The following is a 26,480-nucleotide window of genomic DNA, read 5'->3' on the forward strand; positions in this document are numbered from 1 at the left end:
ATCTCCAGGATCTGTCTATCATTTAGAAAATCATTAATCTGAGTAAAAACAAGTTTTTCTAAGATTTTACTTAAAAATGGTAAGTTGGATACAGGTCTGTAGTTATTAAAATCATTACAATCCAAATTGCTCTTCTTCAGAAGGGGCCTCACCACCGCCGTTTTAAAGGCAGCAGGGAAGACACCCAACTGAAGAGAGCAATTCATCATGTATAAAAGCTCAGCCTCAAAAAATCCATAAAGTGTTTTAAAGAGTGAAGAAGGGATTGGATCTAAAAGACATGTGGTGGGTCTCACTGTGGAGAAAACTTTCTGAAGGTTCTCAGCATTAACCAGGACAAAGCTGTCCAGTGTCTCCTCAGGTACAATCGAGCCCTCAGATGTGTTTACAAACATATCGCGATTAGATAAAATATCAGATCTGATGGCGCTGATCTTTCCCCTGAAGTGGTCTGCAAACTGCTCACAGAGTGAGTCTGTGGGGGTTCTTTGGGAGCTGTTAAAATCAGGGTTAAATAAATGATCTATGGTGGAAAAGAGGACCTTGGGATTATTTTTGTTATTACTGATTATTTTGGCGAAGTATGAATTTCTTGAATTCCTTAATGTATTATTGTACACTTTAAGTTGCTCGCAAAATATTTGATGGTTGATAGTATTTTTATTTTTCCTCCATCTCCTTTCTGCTGCCCTGCAATTTCTTTTGAGTTTTTTGACTTCTTCGTTTCTCCAGGGTGATGCATGTTTTACGTTAATCTTTTTGGTGGTGAGTGGAGCAACGGAGTCAAGGCTTTTCTTCAGTTTGCTGTTAAAATGATTAAAAATCAAATCGCAGGGTGCAGGTAAAATCACAGGGGGGCATTCGTCTAAAACCCTGGTAAAATTTGCAGCCACTTCAGAGGTTAGATAGCGCCTCCTCACAGTTCGCACCGAGGTCTCCCGCTGAATAAAACCGGTGATGTTAAAAAACACACAGTAGTGGTCAGAGACAGCCAAGTCAACAACAGAGGACACGCTGGTGGACAGCCCATGGGTGATGACCAGGTCCAGAGTGTGTCCTCTGTTGTGAGTCGGTTGTGTGACGTGCTGGGTAAAATCCAAACAGTGAAGAATGTTTAAGAATTCTTTTGATGCAGGGTCAGAAGGATTATCTATGTGCAGGTTAAAATCACCGGTTAAAATTATCATATTATATTTTGAATGTATGTTTATTAAAAATTCTGAGAATTCCTTGATAAAAGCAGCACTGTCTTTAGGTGGTCTGTAAACTGTGACAGATAAAACTGGAGGGCTGCTGAAAACAATAGCGTGGAATTCAAAAGTGGTAAAATGATCAAATAAAATTTGTTTGGAGGTGAGTGTGTTGTTGGTTAAAGATGCAGTCCCACCACCTCTCTTACCAAGGAGATCATTGTAGATTTCCGGAAGAGGGGTCATAACAACCATCTGCCTCTCTTCATTGGCAGTGAGGCGGTGGAGAGGGTGAGCAGTTTTAAATTCTTGGGGGTAACTGTGACCGAGGACCTGTCCTGGGGCAACCATATCACCTCAGTTGTACGGAAGGCCCAACAGCGCCTCTACTACCTGAGGAGACTGCGGAGCGCACACATTCCCAGATCTCTGATGTTGAACTTCTACAACTGTGCCATCAGCAGCGTTCTGACGTATGGATTTCTAGTGTGGTTCCCCAGCTGCACCAAGGCCGATCAGCAAGCACTCCAGCGGGTGGTGAAAGAAGCTGGCAGAATTATTGGAACAAGTCTGCCAGAGATCAGTAATATCTTCCCCACTCGCTGTCTGAGGAGGGTGCACAGTATCCTGCGGGACCAACATCACCCTGCGCGCCACCTTTTCCATCTGCTGCCCTCAGGGAGAAGGTACAGGTCTATACAGGCCAGAACATCCAGACTGGCCAACAGCCTGTATCCACAGGCTGTGAGGCTCCTGAACTCTCTGCCCCCCTCTCACGGACAATAACCATATCCAACTTCTTAATAGCAATGAACTGGTCTGCATTGGTGCATCATATCTTTATTCTCTTCCCCCTCCTGCCCCCCCCCCTCTTTCTTAAATAGATAACTATCATATCTGATATCATATCTCACAGTACAATAATATTGAATGGGTTGCATTGTTGTATTTTGTCATGTTTCTCAGGTCTTTGTCTGAATTTCTACGAACATTATTGCTAAGGATTGTCTTATTGCATTGGAGTCACACTGGGTTAAATATGTACACTTGGGTTTTAAGGGGTATTTATTATTTTCTTCTTTTTTTTTGGGTTGTATGGAAGCCCCAAACGCAATTTCATTGTTCTTGACAATGACAATAAATAAATAAATACTAAATACTAAATACTAAATAATAGAAAAAGAGAAATTAAAATTTGGTGGGGAGGCCTCAGTGAGAACAACTGGTGCATCCGAACCCAGCCATGTTTCAGTTAAAAATAAACAGTCAAGTTTATTATCTAAGATTAAATCATTAATAATAAAAGACTTGTTCAACAGAGAGCGGACATTTAAAAGTGCCATACTGATTGAGACTGGTGGATTTTTGACAATAGAGTTGAATGGATGTTGATATTTTTGAAGAGGCCGGAGGTTATTAATGTTTTTGGAGTTACTGGATTTATGATAATTCTGTTGCTCTCTGTTTGTGATTATGACGGGTATTGTGTTGACTGTGGGAAAGAGAGGTCCGAGTCCAGAGTTTTGTGTATTACTGTTAAAAGTGGAACAAATATAGGAGCTGGGACCAGGGGAACATCAGTCAGTGGCAGTCAGATCAGCAGGTAATGTCAATTTGGGGTAGTGACAGGGCGATGTGCGGGAGTGCTGTACGCCAAATGCCAAATTGGCGGACAGCAAACGGCGTCCCCAGGCGTTGAGGTGGAGCCCGTCTGCCCCAAAAAGATGCCTCCTCTCCCAGAAGGCATCAAAATTGTTAATAAAACCCACACCGTGGGAGGCACAGGCGGAGGAAAGCCAGGTGTTAAGGCTGAGCAGCCGGCTGAAACGGCCTATCCCTCTGCCACAGGTGGGGGTGGGCCCGGAGATAAAAGCACTCACCTGCAACTGACCAACGAGGCTGAAGAGTTGGAGGAAGTCCAACTTAAGCAGCTCAGATTGCTGTTTGGGGATGTCATTACTTTGTACAACTATCTACCTACAACCCATTCAAGGGTTACATGAAAGTTAGTAGAGTTTTTTGGGATTAACAAAGTCCGTGTAAGGTGTTGAGGAACCAGGACACCCTGATGACAAGTGGGCTACTGGAACAAGGTGGCATCGGTGGAGAAGAGATAAAAATTGGGCACTGTTGGGAAGCTACTACCCAACTAACCCCAGCAGAAAAGGTTACATGAATAGGATAATTGAGCTATGGAATCTTTGATTCCCAGCATCCAGAGTGATGGCGAAACGACTAGTATGACCCCCCTATGAGCAGTGTTGGGGAGTAACGGAATACATGATACGTTACGTATTTAAAATACAAAATATGAGTTACAGTTACCGTTTAAAAAGGTGGTATTCAGAATACAGTAACTTTGTTGAAATTAATGGATTGAACGGCGGTATTTTCCTGTTTCATAAGGCTATGCTCTCTATTTTTGGTAATTCCACGCCAGTGGAAACCCAAACAAAACACGCATTAAGAGGCTCTAATGTCTGTGTCTCAATCTCGCGGCCCATGGGCAGTGTAGTCTGTGCTGCAGGGAGAATGGACTGCCATACCTGTTATGTGTCTGTGAGTGCCAGGGAGGGAGAAAAAGAGTCGAAACGTACGAGTTGTCATCGAGCAGAAACAGAAGATGGAAGCATGTAAATAGAATAATAACCACTGCAGCCAAAAAGAGTGCCTGACGAGCCCAGTTGTAAGTAAGCTATTGACTCGACTGTACACAGTGTTTGTGTTTTCCTCTCAAACAATAAGTTCTGTTGGAGCAGCCTTTCTCTGTCTCTCTCTCTGTCTCTCGCTAGCAAAGTTGACCCAGACAACAAAGTAAAGCTAGTTTTCGGCTACGAGCCTGACACGGAACCCGACATATTAGCCAGAGGTCCCTTTACGGGGTGGCTGTAGCTCAGGTGGCAGAGCAGGTCAGCCACTAATCAGAAGGTCGGTGGTTCGAACCCAGGCTGCATCCTGGCTGCATGCCAAATATCCTTGGGCAAGATACTAACCCCATGTTTGCCCACTGGTGGTGGTCAGAGGGCCCGGTGGCGCCTGTGTCCGACAGCCTTGCCTCTGTCAGTGCGCCCCAGGGCAGCTGTGGCTACAATGTAGCTTGCTATCGCCTATGTGTGAATGACTGAATGTAGTGTAAAGCGCTTTGGGGTCCTATGGACTAGAAAAGCGCTATACAAATGCAGGCCATTTACCATTTACTACGGTTCGGAGCCGCGGACATGTTTTAAATATACGCGTAAAATAGTTTTCTATACGAAATCGCTACAAAATCTCGTATAGGCTCTCCATGTATTAACATAGTGTTTTTAGATTTGATGGATAGCATTAACAACCTGCTAGCTGCAAATAATAATAAATATAATAAGTTACTTTAAATTACTTTACTTTAAATTAGTAACTTAGTTACATTACTAGTTACTTCTATCAAAAGTAACTCAGTTACTTCAAGTTACTCGTTACTTTCAAAGTAACTAGTTACTAGGGAAAGTAACTTTGGTGTTACTCAGAATTGTCTTGTTAATGTGTTGCTTCCGTAACTGGATACCCAGCAAGATTGCCAGTCTTCTAGCTTGCTTCACAGTAGGTATGGTGTTCTTGGGATGCAACTCAGTATTCTTCTTCCTCCAAACACGACGAGTTGAGTTTATACCAAAAAGTTCTACTTTGGTTTCATCTGACCACATGACATTCTCCCAATCCTCTGCTGTATCATCCATGTGCTCTCTGGCAAACTTCAGATGGGCCTGGACATGCACTGGCTTCAGCAGCGGAACACGTCTGGATTTGATTCCCTGCCGTTGTAGTGTGTTACTGATGGTGACCTTTGTTACTTTGGTCCCAGCTCTCTGCAGGTCATTCACCAGGTTCCCCCGTGTGGTTCTGGGATCTTTGCTCACCGTTCTCATGATCATTTTGACCCCATGGGATGAGATCTTGCGTGGAGCCCCAGATCGAGGGAGATTATCAGTGGTCTTGTATGTCTTCCATTTTCTGATGATTGCTCCCACAGTTGATTTTTTCACACCAAGCTGCTTGCCTATTGTAGATTCACTCTTCCCAGTCTGGTGCAGGTCTACAATACTTTTCCTGGTGTCCTTCGAAAGCTCTTTGGTCTTGGCCATGGCAGCATTTGGAGTCTGACTGTTTGAGGCTGTGGACAGGTGTCTTTTATACAGATGATGAGTTCAAACAGGTGCCATTCATACAGGTAACGAGTGGGGGACAGAAAAGCTTCTTACAGAAGACGTTACAGGTCTGTGAGAGCCAGAGATTTTCCATGTTTGAGGTGACCAAATACTTATTTTCCACCCTAATTTACGAATAAATTCTTTACAAATCCTACCATGTGGATTCATGGATTTTTCTTTCACATTCTGTCTCTCACAGTTGAAGTGTACCTCTGGTGCAAATTACTGACCTCTGTCATCATTTTAGGTGGGGGAACTTGCACAATCGGTGGCTGACTAAATACTTTTTTGCCCCACTGTAAATGCATTTTGCCAGAAACACCAGAATCACAAAACTATTTCAACAACCGCCAAACAGCTAAAACAAATGAGCAAATGAGCAACAAACAAGCAAATGAGAGCAGGTAAACAGATTCCGCACAAAGACAAAAACACAGAGCGTGGACCTGAAGGATCAGAATCTGTGAGCTGTTGGTTTTCAGCTCCGACGGCACAACAGCTCACAGATTCTGATGTGATGTGATAACTAAATATTTGGCAAACAGAGAAGGAGAGTATTGGTCAAACAGCTGGAAGCCCTTACTAATACTGCAAGTAGTTAAGCTAGCAAACCTGATTAAAATAAAAAACACTATACCTATAATTTTTAGCTATTTAAGGAGAATATATGCTTTAATGTATGCTTTAATATATGCTTTCATGTATATTTTGTAATATGCAATAGGTTTCTATGAAGATTATAATGTACACTCTGTACACACATGACTGTGTTAGTTTCCACCCAGACAACGCAGTCATCAAGTTTGCAGATGATACCACCGTGGTGGGGCTCATCTCTGGGGGAGATGAGACGGCGTACAGAGCTGAAGTTCAGATGCTGTCAGATTGGTGTGTAGATAACAACCTGGACCTCAATACCAACAAGGCAAAAGAACTGGTAGTTGATTTCAGAAGGAGGAAGTCTGAGCTGCAGCCTGTCAGCATCAACGGGGAGTGTGTGGAAAGGGTCTCCAGTTTCAAGTTTCTGGGTGTGCACATAGACACAGACCTCCAATGGAGCTGTAACACCTATGCGGTTTTAAAGAAGACCCAACAGCTTCTCCACTTTCTGAGAATCCTCAGAAAAACAGACCTGAAGAAGGAGCTGCTAACCGTCTTCTACCGCTGCTCCATTGAAAGTGTGCTGACATATTACATCGGTGTGTGGTTCTCCAGCTGCACCACAGCACAGAGAAAGGCACTCCAGGGGTCATCAATATGGCCCAAAAAAATCATTAGACATCCTCTTCCCTCCCTGAAGGACCTGTACAGCACTCGCTGTCTCAAGAGGGCACGCAGCATCCTACGGGACGGTACACACCCAGGACACGGGGTGTTTAAGCTGCTGCCATCTGGCAGGAGGTTCAGGCTGCTGAGGTCCTGAACAAATAGACTCAAGGACAGCTTTTACAACAGGCAATAGCCCTGATCAATGCAAATAGCTGATCTGACTGGCTACCTACCTGGACTTTTTTGGGGGGGTTAACAACGGTAAAAACAGTAATAATAATAATATTTATATCTGTAACAAGGTGCAATAATAATTAATGTGCAATAATAACAGTGTGCAATACAAATTATTGCACATTATTCTAATTTTTTATTACTAAGTTATTATACTGTGTTGTGTTGTTTGTGTTGCGTTGTGATGTGTTGTATCGTGTTGTGTTACATGTAGTGCCGACGTAGGACAGTTTTCCAATTTCATTGTACTATTGTACTATGTATGACTGTGCAATGACAATAAAGAGTTATCTATTATCTATTGAGCAAAATGATCAGTTAGCAGCAGCAGACCATGATCGTGGGCCACCAACCACTACCAACACACACAACACCAAAAGAGTGCCAGCAGTGAGTTAGAAAGTCAATAATTAATGTTCATTGTAATAAAAGAACATCAGTGCAACAGTGTTGTTATGTGAGAAGTTATTAATAGTTTCTGAGTGAAGCTCTCAAAATAAGGCGGTGTCCTTATTACTTGTCATGAGGACACAGTCACTATGACAGAAAAACAGGATATAAAATGTCACCACACTAATTCTTTAACATCTATTGTCACAGAACAGATTATTATATATCCAATCATACAGATTAATAAGAAGACACTACATTTGACAGACAGACACAAAGAAGTCAACAATTTGGTTTATATACCCAAACACAGAGAGGCAAGCAGTCACTAGAATAAATGTAGTTTTTAGAAAGCTGACATTAATGCTTAGCATATTTTCTCTCAGACTGGTAAATGTTGCCCCTCCCTGGTTCAGCTGGTGATAGGTTCTCTTTTATGATAGATGTTATGTGACATGTTGTGTGTGGGTTGTATATGTGTGTTTTAGTTATGGGGAGAAGATAAGTAAGGCATGTCAGTTAAGTAGCTTGTGGGCATAGAAAGGAAACTGTCACTACTGTGATGATGAATGAGAGAGAAAGAAGAGCACCTTTGGGTGGGCAGGTCTGTCTGCCAAAATGCCAGTCACCTAGACAGCATGCGGGGGAGCAAATGCATGTATTTGTGTGTGTGTGTTTCACAGGGGCTTAGAAGGCCCTGCAAAGGGAGCTGTTTTTTTCCTGTCAGGTAGGTTTATACCTTAAATCCCTGTTAAGCAGTCACACTGAGAGTTTTCTGCCTCTGAGATAAAGCCTGATAACACATAGGAACAAACAGAAATTCGCACGGGCAGTCATGTCAGCTTTTTTGACATTATGCACTTTAATCTGTCAGGAGCTTCCTGAAACAGAAGAGTAAGTTGTGGTGTGAAAAAGTATATGCCCCCTCCTCAGTCCTTATTTTTCCATGTTTGTCACAATCTAATGTTTCAAATCATTAAAAAACTGCAAATATTAGCATAGATTCACCCCCCCCACCCCTCCACACCCCCCACCCCCGCACGCACACACACACACACACACACACACACAAAATGCAGTTCCTAAATGAAGGTGTTAATTATTACAGCAAAAAAACTGTAACCAAGCATTGGCAATAACATTTTTTCCCCCTAATAATAAAAGCCTACATTTATTTTCATTTGTGTTATCTTTGACTAACTTTTAAATTTGTTTGATGATCTGAAACATTTAAGCATGACAAACATACAAAAAACATAACTGGAAGGGGGCAAACACTTTTTCACAGAACTGTAAATGCCAGAAGCAAGCTATTAAATCTGTCTGTAAAAAGGAAGAATGGGGTGGATGGTCATGTCCATACCCTAAATGTCATATTAGACAATGACCATAGAAAATCTTCTTTTAACTGATAGAAATTTGAAGGGAAACATCTAAAAACCCAGGACAAAAAAAACCCATTTTAAATCTTTCAGTTAAAAAGTGTAAAACATAAGTAAACCAATTTTTCAGCATCTCTGTGAAAAAGGATGTTTCAATTTTAGAGAAATTGTACAAATGCAAGAAACCAGTACTACATATTATTCATGTCTGTGGGATAAGAGAACTGAAGGAAGAACTAAACTAAAGCAACTGAGAACTAGGTACAATGAGTAATTATTTAAACTGAACTTCAAAATAGCTGGGTAATAGACCCAGGACCATGACACAATGCCATAATTGTAGTAGTAGTAAGCTCCGCATCACAATTATGGCAAAGGTGTAAACCTGATGAGCACCTGGATGAGCACTTCCTTTCCTCAGTGAGAACACTGAAGATGGGTTCTTGCAGCATGCTAGTGACCCAAAACATTCAGTTCAATTCAACTGTAATTATATAGCACCAAATCACAACAACAGTCTCCTCAGGGTGCTTTATATTGTAAGGCAGACCCTACAATAATACATACAGAGAAAAAAACAACAATAATATGATCCCCTATGAGCAAGCACTTTGGCAACAGTGGGAAGGAAAAACTCCCTTTTAACAGGAAGAAACCTCCAGCAGAACCAGGCTCAGGGAGAGGCAGCCATCTGTTGTGACCGGTTGGGGTGAGAGAAGTAAGACAGGATAAAAGAAATGCTGTGGAAGTGAGCCATATATTAATGACAAAAAAGATTCAATGCAGAGAGGTCTATTAACACAAAGTGAGTGAGAAAGGTGACTAAAGAATAATTACTGAATGCATCATGGGAATCCCCCAGCAGCCTATTGCACACCTATTGCAGCATAACTAAGGGAGGATTCAGGGTCACCTGATCCAGCCCTAACTATATGCTTGAGCAAAAAGGAAAATTTTAAGTGTAATCTTAAAAGTAAAGATAATGTCTGTCTCCTGAATCCAAACTGGAAGATGGTTCCACAGGGGAGGGGCCTGAAAACTGAAGGCTCTGCCCCCCATTCTACTTTTAAATACTCTACACAGCAAATTCAAAAGTGTTAAATGTTTTGGTGTTAATAGTCTTCTTGCAAAAGTAGAGTTAATTTTACTCTAAGTAGAGTCACGTTCTTTTAATGTAACTCTGAGGTGTAAAATGATAGTAGTTAAAATCGAGTGTTAAAAATGAGTGTTTCTCTGTCAAATCTGGAGGTGTTAAAATGGAAACATTAACTCTTGACCTCTTAACTCTGAACTCCTAGAGGGGCTATGACACCAACAGAGTAAATTCACAGACTCCGCCCCCAGCACGGCTCCAATCGAAGCTGAAGTGAAGCCGTTTCAGAACATTTTGCTCTACATATTTGAGTTGTTTGCCATGCTTGGTAAGTCATTTTTTCAAAGATTGTTTCAATTATTTCTATTAGCTTTTACTTCTGTGGCTCTTTGGAGTTGAGACAAAGCTGTGTGAAAGGCATTAGCCATGTTGGTCACTTATAGCATAATATTCTGTTTTAGCTAGCTGAAAGGTATTGTTTGCGGGCAAATACCACAGCCTTGAAAAAAGCTTGCATGTGAATTTTCAGTCAAACTTTTGGTCAAATACACCTAAAACAATGTCTAGAATGTGAAATGTTGGTATAATGGTGCTACTTGAAGCCTGAAAACGATTTCCCATAAAAAAAACAAAAAACGAGCAAACAGCAGTAGCAGGCGTCCTGACTGGATTCTACGTTAGCATAGATCCCTCCAGAGTTTTGTGCACACGGTTTAGGTAAAAATGAAAAAGGTTGAGGTTTTACATTTAGTTCAGTATTACCTGTTGCCTGTGTCTTTGTCTTTTGGGAAAATACTTTACACAAGAAATGGCTCAAAGAGGATTCCTTTTTTTTTTCACTGTGCTGCAATTGTTTACTGGATTATTTGTGCCATTGGTTAGTGTCAACTAATTTTTATTCAATCTCCACACAGGATATGCTTGTGAAGATGGAATATGGGGGAGAGCAGAAGTGCGTTGAAGTTCCACAAAGGGATGAATGAAGGACATGCATATTGTATTGAAGAAATAAGTGACGAGAATGCTGTTATTTGCATTTACCAGTTCACCTATGTCAGACCTTTTGATAAACACAATTCTAATGAAAGTGAGAACATGTATACTGTTACATCTTTCAGAAAATGTTTTGAAATTGTGGTGCACAGTTAAGAATAAATGTTTTTCAAAAACCATTGCATCTTTTTAGCAAATGTTTATTTCCAAAAGAAATTTCTAGAAGTTCAGAACAGTAAAATTCCCGCTTTTTAGAATGAATTAGAAGATAACTCTTACGTAGTTAAACTAAAATACTCTTTGAGAGTTAATATATAAACTCTTAACACCAAGTGTTAAATTATCAACTCCAGACAGATTTGGTGTTTAACACTAAATCAGAGTTAACGTACCAACTCTCCAAAAAGAGTTAAATTAACACTCTCTGGTGTGGACCCATATAGACACTTTAATAGTGTTGAAATCAAATCCGACAGTGTTAATTTGGACATGCTGGATTTGCTGTGTAGGAAACACTGTTAAATGTTCAGTTTCTATGCCATATGTTAAAACAAGATCTAGAGTGTGATTAAAGTGGTGGGTGGGTTCTTTTACATTTTGACAGAAGCCAATTGAGTCTAGTAACAGATTAAATGCCATGTTGAGGCTGTCATTTTTAGCATCTTCATGGATGTTAAAATCACCCACAATAATTATTTTATCTTAGTTAAGCACTAAATCAGATAAAAAGTCTGAGAAATCTGACAGAAACTCTGTGTAAGGCCCAGGTGGATGATAGAATATTACAAATAACTGGTTTCTGAGTTTTGCAGCTGGGGTGGACAAGGCTAAGCATCAGGCTTTCAAATGAATTAAAAGTCTGTCTGGGTATTTGGTTGATTAATAGGTTGGTGTGAAAAATTGCTGCCAAGCCAACCCCTCTGCCTGTGCCTTGAGGATTCTGATAGTTAGAATGCCTCGGGGGTATTAATACATTTAAGCTAATATAATCATCCTGCTGTAACCAGGTTTCTATAAGGCAAAGTAAATCGATTTATTGATCAATTATTAAGTCATGTACCAACAGAGACTTGGTAGAGAGAGACCTAATGTTTAATAATCCACATTTCACTGTTTTACTCTTTGGTGCAGATGTGGATACTGTATTGTTCTTTTTTTATGATTTTTTTTTATGTTTAAGTCATTTTTTGCTGGTTTTGAATTTGATTTTTATCTGTTTGGGAGCTGACACAGTCTCTAAGGGGATGAGGTTTTGGTGGGATAACAGGAGAAGAGAAGCTGCAGAGAGACATGTAAGACTACAACTCTGCTTCCTGGTCCCAACTCTGGATACTCATGTTTTGGTTTAATAAATTTGGCCAGATTTCTATAAATGAGAGCTGCTCCATCCAAAGTGGGATGGATGCCGTCTCTCCTAACAACACCAGTTTCCTCCAGGAAGTTTTCCAAGTACCTATAAAGCCCACATCATTTTTTGAAGACCACTCAGGTAGCCAGCAATTTAAGGAGGACATACAGCTAAACAAACTACAGAGTCCAACATCGGTGTGATTGCAGCCATTCCCCAACTCTCTGTGAATGGTACTCATGGCCATTGATTGGTGGTCACTGATCAGTGGTCACTGATCAATGGTCACTGATCAATGGTCATGACAATATGCATATTAATGACCATGAAACTGACCTCATGGCCCATTGTTAGTCAGTGGTGCTAGTGTCAGTCATTATGCAAATGTGCTATTTATAAGGTTGGGGAAACCTGCAGTCAGCTGAGACTGCAGAAGTCACTTGGATGAGTGACGAAATGTTTCTTCCACTGAAAACCTTACATCCAGATGATCAGAATCAACTTTTGGGGATCTTCTTACCTGGATGATTGAGCATGCATCAAGACAGTGTAAGGGACTATTTCAGTTACTACTAACATCCCAGACAGCAGCTAACGTTAAAGATCAAGTCACTTGGTTTCATGCTAGTCATTGCAAGAGAATTTCAGAACACCAATCATACCCCAAAGTGGTTAAAAAGAGTACTACATTGATGTTGAGCAAGACATGCTCTACCGCTTTAACCTATGTTGGAACAAAGAGAGAGAGAGAGATGAAAAAACACAATCCTCTAACAAGGGCTCATCAATGGAACACAGACAGCACCTGATTAAACAACAAGTCAGATGTGACCTGAAATGTTCCTCGTGTTTTTCAGTTCTGGTGGCACTGGATGTGACTTTTCTCATAATTTTTTACACGACAGACATTCCCACGACATCACAAACACAGGAAAAGCTGGCATTAATAATTAAGGCATTCCTTCCAGTAAAGTTTTAAACCTTTACCTAGTCTTATGTCAAACATAACGTATGAGAACAGCATACCAATTTCACAACCAAACAAATTACCTCAGAAACCTTTGTATCAGACCCTTATTTTCCTGATGCTGATTACAGCTGTAAGATGCTTTGTGATACTGTCCATACTGTAACATGTGACCTATGTTTGCATCAGCCACTAGATGGCACTGTGTTACTGCAGAGTATGTATTTTACCGGCGAGCAAGAAGCACCGGGAAAAATGGAAAAAGAAAATGAAGTGGGATCGGAGCAGAGATTGGTGTGTGCGTGCATTTAATAAGAAGCTTGGTATAAAGACAAAGATAATACATGGTGTCAGAGTAGCGGTTTTCTAAGCAATCCCTCACCGTCGGACAGCGCAGACATGGAGGCTTATGGCGTTCCCACACCGTGCATGGATTGGGACTCTAGCAACCTGCCCGAGGCATGGCGGCGCTTCAAGCAGCACGCCGAGTTAATGTCCACTGGTCCTCTTTCAGGGAAGGAGGAGGCAGACAAATGCAGCTACCTTCTTCTATGGGTCGGTGAGAAACGACGGGTGGCAATTAATACAATACAAAATACTACATAGAGTGCACTATATAGGTCATCAGATGTTCCAGATGGGCTTTACATCTTCCAACAACTGCTCACACTGTCAAAGCAATACACCAGACAATTACATCCACGCTCTTTGGTTCTGTCCACCAGTGCAGAGGTTTTGGTGCGGGATATGTGAAGACTTATCAAAGTGTCTGAAATGTAAAATTCCATGCTCCCCTTTAGTGTGATTGTTGGGCAAATTGGATGATGTCACTACAGAAACGAAATACAGTCCACATGGTTTTTACTGCCCTATGCATAGCCAAGAAAACGGTCCTTATGACCTGGAAAAATAAAAATAATCTTAATTTTAGCCAATATAGAAACCATCTAATAGATCACATTAGTCTTGAGACAACCTCTGCCACCACATTAGATCAATCCCTCTGGGCTCCTTTGATTGGCTCCATCACCTAGCAGGGGTGGGGGGTCGTGGTTTGATCCCGCCTTCGCCATTGTGGTTGATGTGGAGGTAGGGACAGGCTTAGGGCGTCTGGAGAATCCCTAGGGACGTTATCCCTGGAGGGCTTAACCCAGGGGTTGTGGTCATAACCTGGTTAGTTGCTCTTAGAGGGTGTTCTCCTTGTGGCTGCGTGCAGCAGGGCTGGGGGAGGGTCTGTGCTGGCGGACGTAGGTTACTGGCCTGGTAGCCTGGCTGCCCCTGAGTGGATGCCCATGCGTGGGGGCTTGGGGTTCGGGGGTGCTTTGCCTCTGTGCTAGGGCTCTGGCTGGGCCTTGGGGGCTTAGGTCCTTGTTGGTGTGTCGCCGAGGTTGTGGCGGGTGGGTGCACGGAGGCTCAGCCCTGGTGCAGGGGGCCTCTGGCGCATCGGCCCAACTAGGGGGCTCTTCAACTGACAGGGAGTTTGTTCCATCCTTGCAGGAGTCCACTCTGCAGGTGGGGGAGAGTCATAGGAGAGGTGGAGAATAAACTTAACCTGGGTGTCTACTGTCTTGTGCAGTCTGGGAGATGATTGAATGTTAGGGTGGGTACAGTTTCCTCTGCGGTGGGGTCGGGTGGGCTGCCCCGGGTCCTGTGGGGCTGGGGGGTCCTGCTGCCGTAGGCCCCCGATCTGGATGGGCCTGGGCTCCCTTGCCTTGGTGGGTGCCGAAGGATGGGGGTTCCTACTGGGGTCAGCGGGGGAGCTGGCCCCAGGGAGGGTCATCTTGCTCATCCCTTCTTTTCCTCCCCATCCCCGGCTGCCTCCCACTTCCCGCTCCAACACACCCACACAAGTAGGGCCTTGGGGTGCGGGTGTGTCACCAGGGAACAGGGGAGGCATCCCTCCCTCTGTCCCCTTCTGGCCACCTGTGCCTCAATTTTATTCCACAACTTAGACATCCACATTACTCACACTCTCATAACACATACATATAGGGCCTTGAGGGTGGGCACATTAACGGCGTCCAGTGGACGGTCTGTGTATTCAACCCCACCTCGGGCACTGGTGCCCACCTCTCAATTTTAAATTCATGTAGACATTGAGGGTTCTCGGGAGGGGCCGTGCTAACACCTGCTGCTCTCTGGCAGCAACACCATGCTCTCCCACGTTTTAAATGCACCTTAGAACAGCACGCAGCAACACTACACATGAGCGAGAGGAGGGAGGTTTGGGGTCTTCACACACCCCTGTTCTCTGGTGGCCATCGGGGCAGGGGGGCAGGGAGGAGGTGTTGGTCGTCCGATTGGGATCTGCTGCTGCGGAGCCTGGGGCCGTCTGCTTGCCTCCACCCCGGGGAAAAGGGTAACATCTCCTGGGTCTAGGTGCCGTTTGCCCCTCCAGGGGCGAGGGTACCTGGACCTGGGGTATAGAGTTTGTTTGAGGAGTGTGATTGTGTGTACAGTGTCCATGTATGTGTATCACTACGTTGGGTGAGTGCTGAGTATTTGTATATGTGTGCATGAGGGTGGTAATGCATGTTTGTGTCTGTGTGTGCCTGTTTGTCTGTGTTTATATGTCAGGTCGGGTCTTACACTCCACCTCTCTGGGAACTCCCAGGCCCTCCAAAGGCCTATCTCCCCTCACCACACTCCCTGCCGGTAACTGATGCCCTCAGGGGTCGGTGCGTTGGTGGTTCTTGGTGTCCGGGGCTGGGCGCTCAGCTATGTACCAGCTCACTCCCGGTGACTACTTGGCGGGGCCTGGTGCCTGTTGCCCGGTCAGGCCTCCTCCAGGGCAAAGGGGGCCCTCGGGCCTCCGGCCTCTAAGCCTGCGGCTCGGTTCACTCTGGCACAGTTGGCTGCCGGCAGAGCCGGCGGGCACGCCACTGCAGCCCCCTCTGGCTTCTGCTCCGTGGCTACTGGGTGACCCCTCATCTGGGGCTCTACTCAGCTCTTCCCAGGAGGGTGACACTGATGCCCCTCCGGTGGTCCTCCTTGGGTTCTCGCACTATGGGGCCTCTGGATGTCTGCAGCCTGGATCTCCTCCATGCCTGCTTCATGCCCTGGGAGACAGGGCTATGGCTCTCTACATCCTCTAGCAGACCATTATATGGGGAAACCTTTTGAATACAAGCGCAGTGATCCACACAGGTGTGCACACGGGTGTTCACTGTTCATAGACATAAACTACACCTTTAGTGGCTGCTATTTCCAAGCACATTGTGCGCTGTCGGTCCTGCTTGCTACACAACAACATTCAATATTTAGTATTTACTGCTGTTTACACTTAGTCAAGTCAAGTCAAGTTAAGTTGGCTTTATTGTCACTTCAACCATATACAGTTTAACAGTACACAGTGAGGCGAAACAACGTTCCTCCAGGAACCAAGGTGGTACATGCAACATAAATTTACAACATAAATTAACAGAAAACACTAAACTAGCTAACTAAGAGGCCTAGTTAGCTGGCTAGCAGAGACAAGACAGACTGACCTAACATAAATTACAACATAAATTAACAAAGAAAAAACTATCTAACTATCTAAGGAAGACTTTTTTTTTGTTATCAGACAGCAGACAACAAAGTGCACGTGCAAATGTGCAAACAAACTTAGCTAGATTAACGTGATGGTGTTGTGTTTAGTATGTTGCTCTCTTTTTTTGTGTGCTTGTTTTCTCTTCTTTTTCTCTCAACAGGTGATCCAGAAGATTTTTTTTCTCTTCTTTCTCTTTTTAAGTGCCCTTTCTCACTGTCCCTCTTCCCTTCTGTTTTTCTTTTCTTTCATCTTTTTTTCTCCCTTCCCTATCCCTCTGTCACGACCTGCGGGATCGGCAAGGCGCTGATCAGCATCTCTCCACTCCTAGCCCCCCTTCTCTCCTCTTTTTCCTCTCTCTCTCCCTCTCCCCTGTTTTGCCGGGGCGGAACTCATGGCAGGTTCACGCCCTCAGTCCACGCCTTCCCGGATCGTGCACACCTGGGCCTCATCAGACCAGCTGGTATATTAGAAGGAGGAGATCAGCTGTTCAACGCTGGATTGTTGTGAAGGCTCTTGTCAGTCTTGTTCCTAGATTCCCCGGACCCGTCCCCGTGTTTCCCCGTGTGGAGTGTGGAAGGAGTGACAGGTCGCTAGCGGAGTAGAGAGAGGCTGTTCTGACCGCGTGTGTGATTTCCCCGTTTTCTCTGGAGCCCTGGACCCCTGCCCCTCACATCTTGTAAATAGCACTAACCTCGCACTGTCTGTACATACACTTGGTGAAAATCTGTAATAAACAATCTCTGTTTGAACGCTACCCAGGAGTCCTGCGAGTGGATCCTCTAAGTAACCCGTGACACCCTCAGTCATGTCTGTCCCGTCTGTAACAACTGAAAATAAAATAAAATAAATAATAACAACAAAGGTTGATCAAATGGACAAATACGGCAAGGCCGTGATGATCCATTTGGCAAAGTAAATCCATTGGGTATCCTTGTTGGTCTTCAGACAACCATTCTGACGACTGAAGAACCCAAAAAAAAAAGAGAAAGGGGATGTCTACAACACATGGACCCTTACCGCAGACAACTCCCAAAAGCTTCAAACGTACTACGATAAGTACACTGATTAATAATAATAATAATAATATATCACGCCATTGGCCCCTCTGGCCAACACCAGTTGGTGGTAGGGTAAAGTGTCTTGCCCAAGGACACAACGACCAGGACAGAGAGCCCGGGGATCAAACTGGCGACCTTCTGGTTACAGATATGCTTCCCAACCCCCCTGAGCCACGGTCGCCTGTGATTACATCACACCGAAAGCTAACCTAATCTACACCAGATATAAGTTCCATGAAAAGATGCAGGGTGAAAATGAGGCATTTGAATAGTTTATTACAGAACTGAAACTGCTTGCTAAAGACTGTGGGTACCCAAATACAGATGAAATGGTCAGGGATTGCATCGTATTTGCCACTAACTCGCCACACGTCTGAGAAAAGCTACTCAGCCAAGGCGCAGAGCTCACGCTAGAGAAAGCTATAGATATAGCATTATCACACAAGCTAGCAAAGCAACAGCTAAAATCTATGGGCCACTCCAGGGGCCAGGAAACTGTGCACGCCATTGGCAGGAAACCGCACAGACAAGAAAATCAAAAGAACACGCTAATGACACACTAAAAACGTGCAGTTATTGTGCCGGACAACACAGTAATAAAGACATCTTCCCAGCAAAAGGAAAACAATGTGCAAAATGCAAGAAAATGAACCATTTCGCAAGAACATGCAGGTCAAAACTCCCTTTGCAGACAAATACCCACCCCAAATCAGTACACACTGTGAGAGCGAACATATAAGTGACAAATGAGGACACAGATGAGGAGCAAGACTGTTTCTACATTGATAGCATCACCATAGAAAATGAAGGAAGAAATGATGAGCAAGCATATGCAGACATGCAACTTGGTTTTCCCCCACAGGCAGTGAGGTTTAAAGTTGACACTGGGGCACAAGCGAACACAATTCCAGCCAACATGTTCCAGACACTCTTCCCACATGTGACACTGAAGCCTGTCTCACACAAGCTCAAAGATTACGGGGGACACTCAGCGTGGTAGGGAAATGTCAGCTAAAATGCAAAGACAAAACCCGCACGTTCGAATTCCATGTTGTTAACACAAGCGCCCCACCTGTATTAGCAATGAAAGCTTGCCGTGACCTAAACCTGGTCAGGATCGTGATGGCAGTGACGGAGGAAAGAGACAAGACAGCTAACAGTTCGCAGGCAATACTAGACAAGTATGCTGACATATTTAAAGGGATAGGAGAATTTCCTGGTGAATGCAGTTTCCATGTAAACCCAGACGTCGCACCCACAGTCAACCCACCTCGTTGGATTCCCATCGCTCTGCGAGCCCGACTCAAAGACAAGCTCGACAGCATGGAAATGAATCAAATAATATGCAAGGTCACAGGTCCTACGGACTGGGTGAATGCACTTGTTGTCGTGGAAAAACCCAAGACAGGCAGACTCAGAGTATGTCTGGACCCCAGACCCCTCAACAAGGCTATACAAAGACCCCATTACCCTCTACCCACCTTGGAATATGTCACCACAAAACTTGCTGGGGCCTAGTATTTTAGTGTTTTGGACGCCAGATCAGGCTACTGGGCCATTAAGCTAAGCCACAAATCATCTCAGTTAACCACATTTAATACTGTGTTTGGCAGGTACCGCTTCCTCAGGCTGCCATTCGGCATAATCTCAGCCCAGGATGAGTTCCAGCAATGCGTGGATGAGACCTACCAGGGCCTGAGGGGCGTGGCAGCCATAGTGGACAACGTGTTGGTCTTTGGAGGAACCAAACAGGAGCATGACGACAACCTGAGGGCCATGCTGCAGCGCGTGAGAGAGAGTGGTGTAAAACTGAAACACGGACAAGTGCATCATCTGCGTCAAAGAGGTCAGTTATTTCGGTCACCCATTGCCACATGAAGGACTATAACCAGATCTAAAAAAAGTAAAAGCAGACCAAGACATGGCGCCCCCACAGAACAGGGCATAACTGGAAACAGTGCTGGAGATGGTTAATTATTTAGCAAGATTTGCCCCACACCTGTCAGAGTTAAACGCACCGCTCCGCCAGCTGTTAAAGCAGGACAGTGAGTTTGTATGGGACAAGAACCATGACAGATCCTTTCAACAAATGAAGGAGCTGATCACTAGAGAGTTCTCTCCTTCTTCAACCCCAAGAAAGCGCTATGACTCCAGGTCGACGCATCCTCGGTGCTGTGATGCTTGTAGGACGGCAAGCCAGTCGCCTACGCATCCAAGTCTCTTAACAGCACCGAGCAGAACTATGCCTGTGGCGGAGGTGTGGTCCCGGGTGCGGCTGCAGGGGAGGAGTGGTGCAGTGGGCTCAACGGGGTGGTGCTGGAGATGCCGGTGAGAACAGCTGATGGCGATTTGGACTGATAATGGTTTCCTTCCCTTTTTATAGTGAGACGGAGAGGAGCGGAGACAAAGGGAACTCAGCTGGGACCGACAGCTGTCAGACTGTGTTCAGTCATAACCTGGGAAAATTGTAAATAAATGTGGAACCTGGTGATAAAGACCTGTGTGTGTGTGTACCTGTGTATAGTGTATTTCACAATGCCCAAATAGAAAAGGAGCTGTATGCTGTTCTCTTTGGCCGCAAGCGGTTCCACGAGTACATGTACGGTCGACATGTGTCCATTGAATCGGACCACAAGCCACTAGAGTCCATACTCAAAAAAACACTAGCATCAACACCACCATGGCTACAGAGGATGATACTACAGCTGCAAAAGTACAACATCAGCATCATCCACAAGCCAGGGAAAGATCCCGGTAGCCGACACGCTCTCCCAGAAATCCATAGTTCCACGATAAATCACTATGTGACGGAATGGATGAGCAGAGCTACACAGTCCACAGCAACATGCCTGTCAGTGATCAGAGACTCTCAGAGATAAGAAACGAAACAGGCCAGGACCCTCAGCTCAACACTCTGAGAAGGACCACATTGAGTGGATGGCCGGATAAAAGGTCTCAATGTCCGCCTGACATCCAGGAGTTTTGGAACCACAGGGATGAGATCTCACTGATAGATGGGATCATGTTTAAAGGAGAGAAAATGATCATCCCAAAAAGGCTCAGAAAGGACATGATAGATCGGATTCATCCAGCCATATGGGCATAGAAAAGAGTAAAAACAGAGCTAGAGACCTTCTGTTTTGGCCAGGCATGGGAAAGCAGAGAGACAAACTGCTAACCCCAAGGAACCCCTGCTGTCACATGCAATACCAGAAAGACCGTGGCAGGTTATAGCAACCGATCTGTTTACTTGGAACTCGGAAGACTACATCATCATTGTAGATTACTATAGTAGATTCTTCGAGTTGGAAAGACTGCACAGCTGCACTGCAGAAGCAGTGATCCACAAACTAAAGTCAGCCATGGCCAGGGTATGGTATTCCAAAGTCAGTGATTAGTGACAACAGCCCGTGCTATGCTTCAAGTAAGTTCCAACAGTGCGCAAAGTCATGGAGTTTCACCCACACCACTACTAGCCCCCATTACCCACAGAGCAACGGCCTAGCCGAAAAGACTGTCCAGACAGCAAAAAAACTACTGGACAAGGCCAAAGCTGAACATAAGGATCCCTACTTGAGCCTATTAGAATACCAGAACACCCCCGTGGACAACTTAAAGTCGCCTGCACGGCTACTCATGAGCCAGAGACTCCGCTCCATCCTCCCTGCAACACCAAAACAGTTGGAACTACAAGTAGTTTGCCAGCAAACCGTGCGTGAGAGGAGAGAAGTCTGCCAACAGCGCCAGCAGACTTATTTCAACAGAGCAGCCCAACCTCTGCCTCAACTATATCCTGGCACACCGGTCCGGTTCCATCAACAAGATGGTTCCTGGAACCAGCTGTGGTCACGAGTTGTGCAGACACGTCCAGAAGCTACAACATAACCACAGATACAGGACAAGTTTATCACCTCCTCGAAGGCAGAAACAGCGTAGGAGGTGAGGAGTTCATTCAATCGACAGTCAACAGCAATGACAGCGCTGTGGTTTCTCAGCCCCCGCCTGTGGAGCCCCCTGATAAAGACATTACAACACCCGGATACATGACTCAATATGGGCGTGTTACTAAACCAAGACAGGTCTTGGACCTGTAATATTGTAAAGGGTGCAGGCAGATTGCTGCCCTAAAAAAAAACAAAAAAACAGCTGTTCACATGTTTGTTGTTCCAATGATGTCACTAAATGCATCTGTTTATTATGGTAATGATGTAGCCAGTATTGAGCCGAATGCTATGTTATTAATGGATGTTGCTCAGGATGTTTATTCCCGTAATTTCAGTTGCCTGACAAATTTTAAAAGCCTGAGTTGCTTTATTGTTTTGTTCTTCTTCTTTTTTTTAAAGAAGGGAGATGTAACATGTGACCTATGTTTGCATCAGCCACTAGATGGCACTGTGTTGCTGCAGAGTATGTATTTTACCAGTGAGCAAGAAGCACTGGGAAAAATGGAAAAAGAAAATAAAGTGGAATCGGTGTGTGCGTGCATTTAATAAGAAGCTTGGTATAAAGACAAAGATAATACACATACAAATTCTGGCACGTCGACTAAAATTCCTGAGTTTTGTGATCATTTTATTCCATCAAATGACTGTACAAGGCCTACACCACCCTTGAAATCTCCAAAATTGGTGTTATTCCTTAAGAGCTAAATGTAACAGATTGTGTTGTATCTCCCTGGAGCAAATGCTGTTTGTAAATAAATGGTACCGGGTCCATAGCCCAGGTGTTGGGGACCGCTGCTCTAATGTATATATAAATGTTATGTCAGTTGTTCTTTGGGGTGTCCCTGAGGAGTATAAAAGGTAAATTCCAACAGGACTTAACACAGGACATATCATTACTTCAATTCATAGGACCCACTCTAGAAAACCAACACAAATAATAAGTGGATCAGTTGCATCTATTACAGCCATTAATGATTTACAAAATTTTCTACAGTTTTCACTGAAAACTCTCTCTAGGGACAACAAATACATGCACCTAGGCCTATGTCATGACAAAATAGAATGGAACTTCTTATGTGTTCTTATGTGTTCCATATTTATTCCTAACAAGTTAGGGGTTACTGCAGCTGATGGGTTATTTACAGAAGAACTCTCTAATTTGAAACATTGGCTAATGAACCTGAAGAGAACGTTGGCACAGAGACTTCTGTCTGAGTGGCTGACTAACAAAACACTTTGTTGGTCCCTCTGATCACAAGAGTCATTCTAGCTTTGGCTCTCCTAACGTAGAGTGGATGCTGTGTAATCCCCTGTATTAGAGGCCTGTTTGTTAGAACAACTGATAAATTCGTCTTTCATCAAGTGGCTTCTTTACCTGAAAAACAGCCTGCCTCTGAATTAACAATCCTGATATAAATCGTATACCTAACTGGTTACCTCCCTATCATGATTTTATAAATACACATTCCTTAAACAGTGAATAAAGTGAAGATATATATAATTTTAAATGTTTTTAGTTTTTAACTTGTAGAATGCCTACAAAACAGCTAAGGCTGTTTCATTTTCAAATTCATGATGTGTTTGCTTAAAATCCAGATCTGTAAGCACCGATGTTTTAGAAAGTTTTTATTATTATTATAGATATCTGTTATTGAGTTTTATTGATACCCATTAAAAATACTTGGTATGTGACAGGAACTTTCTTGAACAAAGGAAGCATGTGTGAAAATTAGAAAGAATGGGTCTAAAAAGTGCCAGCAAGCTGTATTCCGGCATTATTAATATCGGCAGGTACCTATATGACTGAGAAAATTACTCAGTAATAAGTAAGCTTTTATCAACACAAGTATAAAGGAGCTGCTTATTATTTTCTGCATTAATGCTGTTATGACAACTTTTCCATGCATACTGATCCCTTTGTAAAGGTTTTGTTCAGTGAATGTCAGAATGAATTAGTTTATTAAATGTTTGCTCAAAAGTTATTTTGTTTTTCCATGGCATACAGTGGCAGTGAAGGACAACTAGTAATTGTAGTTTGCCAGCATAATTTGTGAAAATAGGACCACTAAGCTCAAAGGGAAAAGCATAAGGAACTCTACCCAGGAAAAGTATTTAAAAGTTATTCTTGTTAGTTAATCTGAAGTAGTAGGACTCACTCTGGCCGTACTGACTGTACTGATAGCCGGCAGCAGCCACAGATGGGTCCATGCTGTAGCTGGTGGTGCTGTATGTGGGGGGACAGTAAGACTGGGAAGAGGGAAGGCTGTCCACCGTCTTAATGGAGGCCTCAGCTGAACGCTGGCTGCAGCTGGCTGAAATACTGTTGGATGAAGTAGAGTCCAGAGTGCTGTGGAGAGGTGAGATTGGGAAATCGTGCTGTGTTTGTGAGGACACACCACTGGAGTTACTCAGGATGCTCATAACCTGCAAATAAAGAGAAGATGCATCAGAATTTACCACAGGCAACAGAGCAAAATATCTTGAGGACCACTAGCTTATGCATAAGAATAATTCTCAATCATCCTGATGAATACCTAAGCTTTAATTTGTTACCACCAAAAGGTTATTGGTTCTCACAAGATATGCTGTCACATGATTTGTCAAAGTTCTTTCTCTCTGCAGGTCACAGAAAAAGGCACAAAATACAGTTTATAAAGTTGCATGTTCAGTGTGGTTTTATTATTAGCTTATGCAGCCAAAGGACCTGTAAGCTCACACCATGGCGAGGCCTCTTTCATCTCATCCATCCACAGTTCACAAGAACAGCTATTCCTCTTAGACCATTTGTCAGAATTTAATTAAACTTATAATCAATGATCACATAATAGATCTACATCCAAAATATCCTCAAGGTCAAGGGCATTTTTCCATTTTCATAGCATGATGTCCATCCACAATAAAAGCAAATTCTTGTCCCTGATGTAGTGAACAATATTAAAAAGCATCACATCTTTGCTTTTTGCAAATGATCATAGTTTCTCTCAATATCTGCACAGGGAGGAAGACCCTGGAGCACTCATATCCAGTTTGACCTTCCCATATTTCTCATAAGTTGCAGACATGTTTCAGAGCATAGATAGAAAGTATCTGAATAGGATTACACAGATATACAGTGGTTAGCACTGTCACCTCACCACAAGAAGGCCCTGAGTTAATACATAGTAAATACATTTAGACATTGTTCTCTGGAGGGGCTGTGCTGATACCAGCTGCTTTCTGGCAGAGATTATCATGCCCCTTCCATGTTTTAAATGCACTTTAGAACAGAAAGCTGCAACACCACATACGAGCGGCCGGAGTGAGATATGGGGTTTTCACACTCCTGGGGCCTGTTCTTCGTACCTCGCTAAGTAAGTTAGCTGGATTAGATTGTTGATGATTTCGCGTGATCTTTGATCGTTCGGTTCCCCGAAGCTCATCCGGGACTTGCTGTCATAGCAACAGAGCCGTAAGCGTAAACCTGCTCGGGAGCAGGTTTACGCTTACGTGACATCCTTTTATTGATGTCACACAGATACATACAGGTCATTTCCTAAAAAAGGAAAATGAACTATTAACATTCTATTACATGTATGTGATTATTACAGATGTAATTCATATTTCAGAGTAGTAATTGTAAATTACTTCGTGTAATCAAGATGAGAGACCACGGCTATAAAAGCGAAGGTGGATTTGGGAAGCCTGTCGCAGCCATGTCCTGTCCGTATACGTGACCAACCCATTGCGGAAGGTGCAAGATTGATAAGGAGAGTCCTCAGAATTCAGCGTATATTGCGGGATAGACAGGATCCTTTAGCTCAGCGCGACAGTGTGCTCATAGAGAGATATCGATATTCCCGTGAGGGTATTATTTACTTAACCAACTTGTTGACAAGGGGGTGCAGGACCACCACCTGTCTTTTTTTCCTCTGCCCTTTTCTTGGTTGCTGTTATGAACAAACTAACAGAGTATTACAGGCCAGTATTACCTTGCCAAGAGACGCAAAGCAATCTAAGAGATAAATATTACCATTCTGTAGAATACTCCTGTATTCCACTTTTACTTGTTCCCATGTTCTTGTGGGTCCTGTTGTGGCTCTAATGTGAAAGGGGATATAATATAACATATTATAATATAATATAATGCCATATGATATTGGACAATATAGTGTCATATGATAGATCTACCCTACCGCCTACTGGTGTTGGCCAGAGGGGCCGATGGCGCGATATGGCAGCCTGGCTACAACCGTAGCTGCCTCCACCAGTGTGTGAATGTGGGAGTGAATGAATAGTGGTATCGTAAAGCGCTTTGGGTGCCTTGGAAAGCGCTATATAAATCCAATCCATTATTATTATTATTATTAAATTACCTACGAGTTTGATTTGTCAGCAACTTTCTGCCAGCCCTCTCTCCTTGCTTTTGCAGCCTTTGCAGTGTTCTCTTGCGTTTTAATTAAACTCTGAAACTCCTGAAATCCCTCACTCATGAGTTCTTGCTCTGCTGCCGGAAAATACCGAGCACGCCCCTTCGACATTTTCGCCGACCAATCAGCGGGTTGCCGATCAATGTTTCTACTATCGATGCGTAGCCCCTTTTACGACACCCAGTGATGTCACATTCCTGCGTCCAGCTGTACTAATCGTCAACAGCAGGTGTGTTCGGGGAACCGGATTAGCGAGCTCACGGTTAGCGCGATGGTTTGGTCTTGGATGTGTCATTTGATCTTGGATGTAGTAAGCGACGTACGAAGAACAGGCCCCTGTTCGCCATCTGGGGTGGGGGGCCAGGAGGAGGAGTTGGCAGTCTGATCGGGGTCTGGAATGCTGGGCTTCCCTGCTGCTGCCCGACCGGGGGCAGTCTGCTTTAGGGCTGGGTATCATCACTGATTTCTAGAGTTGATTCGATTCAAT

The 26,480-nt window shown here is 43.8% G+C and overlaps 1 protein-coding gene and 1 long non-coding RNA gene across 2 annotated transcripts in view; one reads left to right on the forward strand and one right to left on the reverse strand.

Annotated features, from left to right (window-relative positions):
- LOC143414204 (paired box protein Pax-7-like) overlaps window positions 1-24,200 on the reverse strand; it is a 41,391-nt gene extending 17,191 nt beyond the window's left edge. Inside the window, exon 1 of the mRNA XM_076878069.1 lies at window positions 23,744-24,200. Coding sequence (XP_076734184.1) covers window positions 23,744-24,008 — 265 coding nt within the window. The 5' untranslated portion in view covers window positions 24,009-24,200. The remainder of the gene's footprint in view (window positions 1-23,743) is intronic.
- LOC143414452 (uncharacterized) lies at window positions 9,833-10,915 on the forward strand. The gene is made up of 2 exons (XR_013095068.1): window positions 9,833-10,073; window positions 10,660-10,915. It is a non-coding gene; the product is annotated as an uncharacterized LOC143414452 (long non-coding RNA).
- Window positions 24,201-26,480: the final 2,280 nt, after the last annotated feature.

The sequence above is a fragment of the Maylandia zebra genome, linkage group LG20 (genome assembly GCF_041146795.1).
Source record: "Maylandia zebra isolate NMK-2024a linkage group LG20, Mzebra_GT3a, whole genome shotgun sequence".
NCBI classification, from domain to species: Eukaryota; Metazoa; Chordata; class Actinopteri; order Cichliformes; family Cichlidae; genus Maylandia; species Maylandia zebra.